At 34.3% G+C, this 5,007-nt stretch overlaps 1 protein-coding gene across 2 annotated transcripts in view; it reads right to left on the reverse strand.

Annotated features, from left to right (window-relative positions):
- Nucleotides 1-2,729, reverse strand: part of LOC106319728 — a 9,894-nt gene extending 7,165 nt beyond the window's left edge. Inside the window, exons 1-3 of one of the 2 annotated variants that reach the window (XM_013758111.1) lie at nt 1,866-2,729; nt 1,722-1,772; nt 1,551-1,623 (exon numbers count right to left, since the gene is read on the reverse strand). In XM_013758111.1, the coding sequence (XP_013613565.1) occupies nt 1,551-1,623; nt 1,722-1,772; nt 1,866-2,647 (906 nt within the window). In that variant the 5' untranslated portion in view covers nt 2,648-2,729. Of the gene's footprint in view, nt 1-1,538; nt 1,624-1,721; nt 1,773-1,865 lie in introns of those variants that run through there. The other variant, XM_013758112.1, reaches the window with a different exon arrangement.
- Nucleotides 2,730-5,007: the final 2,278 nt, after the last annotated feature.

Below are 5,007 nucleotides of genomic sequence, written 5' to 3' on the forward strand. Positions count from 1 at the left end.
AACTCTAAACTCTAAACCCTAAACTCTAAACCCTAAACCCTAAACCCTAAACCCCAAAACCCAAACCCCACCCTTTAACTCTAAACCTTAAGTTTGTGACTTTTGATAAAACATTAAGTGCTATTTTTGTGACTTTTGACCTTGAATGCTAGTTTGGAAACAAAAACTTGATTTAGTGCTATTTTTGTTTTTTTCTCTTTATTATACATTCTTTTTGCTATATAGAACAAAATTTTGTATATAGAATAATAAGCAAACGCTAATGTATTAATTATGCGCGATAATTAACAAAATCGACAAGTTTGATCACCACTTAATGTCTAAAAGGTCGCTTTTCTAAACCTGGTAGATTGAATACACTGTGTATGTATTAATGTACACAGACACCTACGCATGCAGTTGATTCTTGTATGGCAAAAGACTTCTTATCACATGAACATATATTTTTGAGCCTATCTAGACTACATAGGAACATGCAATATACTTGATTATTGTACATTCTGATTAACCAAAGCATCTACGCACACAAATACGCATTAAGCTCTTGAGGTTGGGTTAAGATATCCGTTCTTTTGTGGTTTCTACTATTCTCAAGGCAGGCATGCCTGATGACTCAGAGTTGTTTTGTTCCAAAAATAATATTATCATAAATTATTATTAATATGACTATATTATAGTCTGAAACTGAAAGGGCCAGTTATAGTTCCCCTCTCGTTTTCCATTCCCCTATGTGTACATATTATAACAATTGTAAAGTTAATAATTATTGATAAGGTGGTGGGTACTTTGATAAACGTTCAATCAAAAACCTAATTAACAACTAATCCATCAATTTCAAAATGTTACATATTTTAGTTTTTCACGCATTTTAATAAAACACACTAAATTTGCATAATTTGTGATTTTCTATTTTTCAATAATTTTAAACCAATAAAAATCCAATAAATGCAATTAGTTTTTTGAAGTTTGCAATTAGTTAATAAAACATGCATTGAAAATGCAAAAAAAAATAGATCTTTTTAAAACAAATTTTTTCTCTAAAATATGTACGTAACTTTATGAAACGGCGGGAGTATTTTATTTACAAAGAAGATAAATACTAATTTTTGGGTGATCAAAGTTATTACTAGAGAGTGTTTTTGAGAGGGGGAAAAACTTGGTAGGAATCATTAAGCCAGAGTTATGAATATGTAGATTGAAATTGATTGATTCAACACAGGAATCGAGGTTAAAATCCGAACCCTATGTTATTCGTGAGTATTTATTAGGTTTTAACACTAAATCAAGGATGTTTTGTAGCTCTCAATATTCAGAAAGTGGTTTCACTCACCTACGTTACTATAATTTGAATATTTCTGGCTCACATTTAATTGAACTAAGTTATGACAATTTCGTCGGTGCACAGAAAAGACAATTACGACACCATGACATCAGACGTGCGACCTAATAAGTTGGGGATTTAGTTCTAGTGTCATTTTAATTTCATATCGACAAAACTAATTAGAAGATTAAAAATCATATATAAAAGAATTGGGAGTTTAGATATTTACCTCAGATTCACTATCCAGTTGAAGCTTCTTCATAAGGTACTTAATTAGCAATCTAACTGTGATTTTCCCGTCTCTTATCCATGCAAATTCAAAACATAATAGTAAGTAATCGTTAGTAACTTCCATATATAAATCAAATTTAAATAATGCATGAGACAAAAATAGACTTACTTGATTCTCAAGTAGCGTTTATTAACTTGAGGCAAAAACGGTTCCTTTTCCCTGCGTTCACAAATCCAGTTTTATCAAACATATGCACATGTGTAACAGACTTATGTAAACATATGAAGAAAAGGTAAGAGAGGTCTTAATTACTGAAATTGTGAAGCTTGAAGAAGAAACCAAAGACCAGAATGTGGTCTTCTTGGAGGATCAAGAACCCTAAACTCCGAGCTTGGTCCAGCTCCTCCCTCTTCCACACAACAACTCCGTGTAACATTGTTATTGTTAATAACGTTACGCTCACTCATCATTCCTAATGATGATGGTCTACATGGCGCCGTATATTGAGGTATCCATGGCGTTGAAGATGGAAACGAAAACGCGGCGTTGATCAAAGTTTGTGGCCGAGTTAATTGATGATTGTAAACCAACGACGCTCCGCGCATCGTTAGCAATTGATCATGACAATATGGAGGCTGCTGCGGTTGCTGCGGCTGCCGGTGATCTTCTACACTACTACTAAACGCTCCTGCCGCGGTGGAGGTTGAGGTAAACAAACTGAGCTCTAACGAGTTTTCTCTCCCACGTGCGTTTTTGCTACAACAACGTTGGAGCTTATACGACGCCGTGTTGTTGGTGTTTTCTTCAGGTCCTATACCTAAGCGGAGCCAAGATTTATCTTTGTTATCTTCTATGTCAATACAAGAAACGACGGCGTTCCTTGATGCGGATCCATCGTCTTTGTTGTCCTGAGGGGAGGACATGTATGCTATTGGATCGGAGACGGAGCATGTTTCTCCACTAGAATCTTGATTGTTTATTGTTGCTTCTCTGATCATCTCTGCCTTCGTGAAACCGCCTCGGCCACCGCTGCAACCGCCGTAGCTGAAAACGCCTAAAAGGGGTGAGGAATCAAGAGGAACCATATTGGTCATATGATCTCAGCATGAGCCCTTATATGGAGGGATTGTTGGAAAAGTGAGGAGAGAGCTTAGAGGAGGCATGGTTTTGTGGAAAGGAAATGATTCTCATGAAGAAGATAAGGGTTTTGTTTATTTATATATTTATTCATTTTCTCCTTTTACAATATTTTATACATATATATGTACTTTTTAATTATACTATATGCGTGTAGGGTTGTGAGTGAGAGAGGACGAGGAAGGGAATTATTCCTTTGCAAATCTTACTTTTCACTAATTCTCTTTGTTTGGAAGCTTGTGGGAATGTAAGGAAGAGAGAGAGGAGTGTGATGGTCTCTCTGTCTGTCAGATTTATATTCAATAAAAATATCTGAATTATGAATTTTTTCATGTACGTAGAGATCATATATACGTAATGTATAAAAGCTTATATATATAATTCAGGAATACACTTTTTCTCTTACTTTTTTTTTCTGATAAATTTAAAATATAATGTAACTTTTTCTCTTACTTACTCAAAATGATTTAACAATATTAATTATTTCTGTAAAAGTTTATTTGGGTTTTATTGACTTTTAAAGAACGAAAGGTATGCCTATGCGAGAAAAAGGATGAATTGTGGTGTGATCGATCCAGCTAATCGCATTTTTTTTTCAGGCCATGTTCAGATGACAAAAAAACTGACAGCCAAAGTTATTAATTTGTTTTCAACGAATTAAAATACTAATATCCTTAAAAAGTTTATTTTTAGCCCTAATGTGCTATTTTTTAATGGGATTTTTGGGATATTTTTGATGTAACTAGATTGTAACGATCGCTTCCAAAGTAGTTTCTTTTATAACGAATACTGTTTACGAATGTAGTCTTATCGAATTTGATTCTTCTCTATGTATGTTTAGAGTCTTTAGACTATAATTATATTTTTGATTATCATCCAGTTAGTTTATTTTGCTATCCAGCAGAGGTCATCCACATCACTTTCCATAATTTTCCATATATATATTTTATAGGGTGACAAAATTACTCAAAAGGCTATAAAAAGCAATTGCGACTGCTGGTTTGGTTTTACGTTTGCACAGAAGTTCATGAATGTATAATGAAAACATGTTGCGTTTGCACAGATTTAAAAGAAGACGATTTGTAATGATATCAACTAATTTATCTTCAATTGCGATAATTGATTCTCCTAAAAAAACTATCATTGCAATCTCCTTTTTGTTTTCTACAAAAATCACTCATTTCCGAAAATATTTTAACAGTCTCACAACTTTATCTTTTCATTGAAGTCTTACGAAAAATAGCATCATAAGTTAATCATATGTATCAACCATAACAAAAGAATTTGTGACTATCGAGGCTAGTTTAGTGTTGAATTTTTTTTATAGCTAATTTTTGTTCGGTATGTGAAAGTATTTCGGCCATATATAGAAAGTAAACTAAATTACTGTTGACGATATTGTTATACCGCTAATAGTTTCAGTACGTCACTACGAGAAAACATCGTAATTCTGACGGATATTCTAACGGAAAATGAGATGCTCGGAATATTTCGACACGAGAAAACTCAAATTGAAATACCGAAGAAGGCATATTCCTTGGAAAACACCGACGAATATCCGAGGATATATTATAGCCGTTAGAGAGCCGTTGGGGATTTTAACAATTCTGAAGAAATTCCGAGGAAATAGCTGTTGCCGCCGGTATTCCGTCGGAATTTCCTCGGTATTGTCGGCAACATTTCATCTATAAATACCCGCACCCTCCAACCTCTTCATTCACTCCATTTCTTCATCCTCTCACATACTATATTTACACACGAATTTGATTGAAAAAACATGTCTTCTTCAAATTATTATCGTTCTTGGATCGATCGACCTCATTTGGATCCGAACACGAGATTGCTTACGGAAGAATACCAACGAGGTATAACCAAATTCATGGGGTTAGTTCAACGACAACCAGAAGCAGAAACGGGTATGTTAAGATGTCCTTGCTCTAATTGTAAAAACATAAAGATTATTAAAGAGTGGGATCTTTGGACTCATCTATATTTGAATGGGTTTACACGAAGTTACAAAATTTGGTATCATCATGGAGAAACTGATTATGAATATGGTAGTACTAGCGAACCTCAGCCTGCGGTTAGGTTAGAAGAACCAATTAGAATGGATGTAGATTATGGTGTAGGTACTGAGCAGATGGTAAATGATCATTTTAGAGGGGAAGATTTACCCAATGCAGAAGCTATGAGATTTTATGATATGTTGGATGCTGGAAAGCAACCCTTGTACGAAGGTTGCAGAGATGGTCATTCAGCTTTATCATCTGCAACAAGACTGATGAGCATTAAAACAGATTATAATTTGGCTGAAGAC

This window comes from Brassica oleracea, unplaced genomic scaffold, assembly GCF_000695525.1.
Source record: "Brassica oleracea var. oleracea cultivar TO1000 unplaced genomic scaffold, BOL UnpScaffold00579, whole genome shotgun sequence".
In the NCBI taxonomy this organism is placed as follows: domain Eukaryota; kingdom Viridiplantae; phylum Streptophyta; class Magnoliopsida; order Brassicales; family Brassicaceae; genus Brassica; species Brassica oleracea.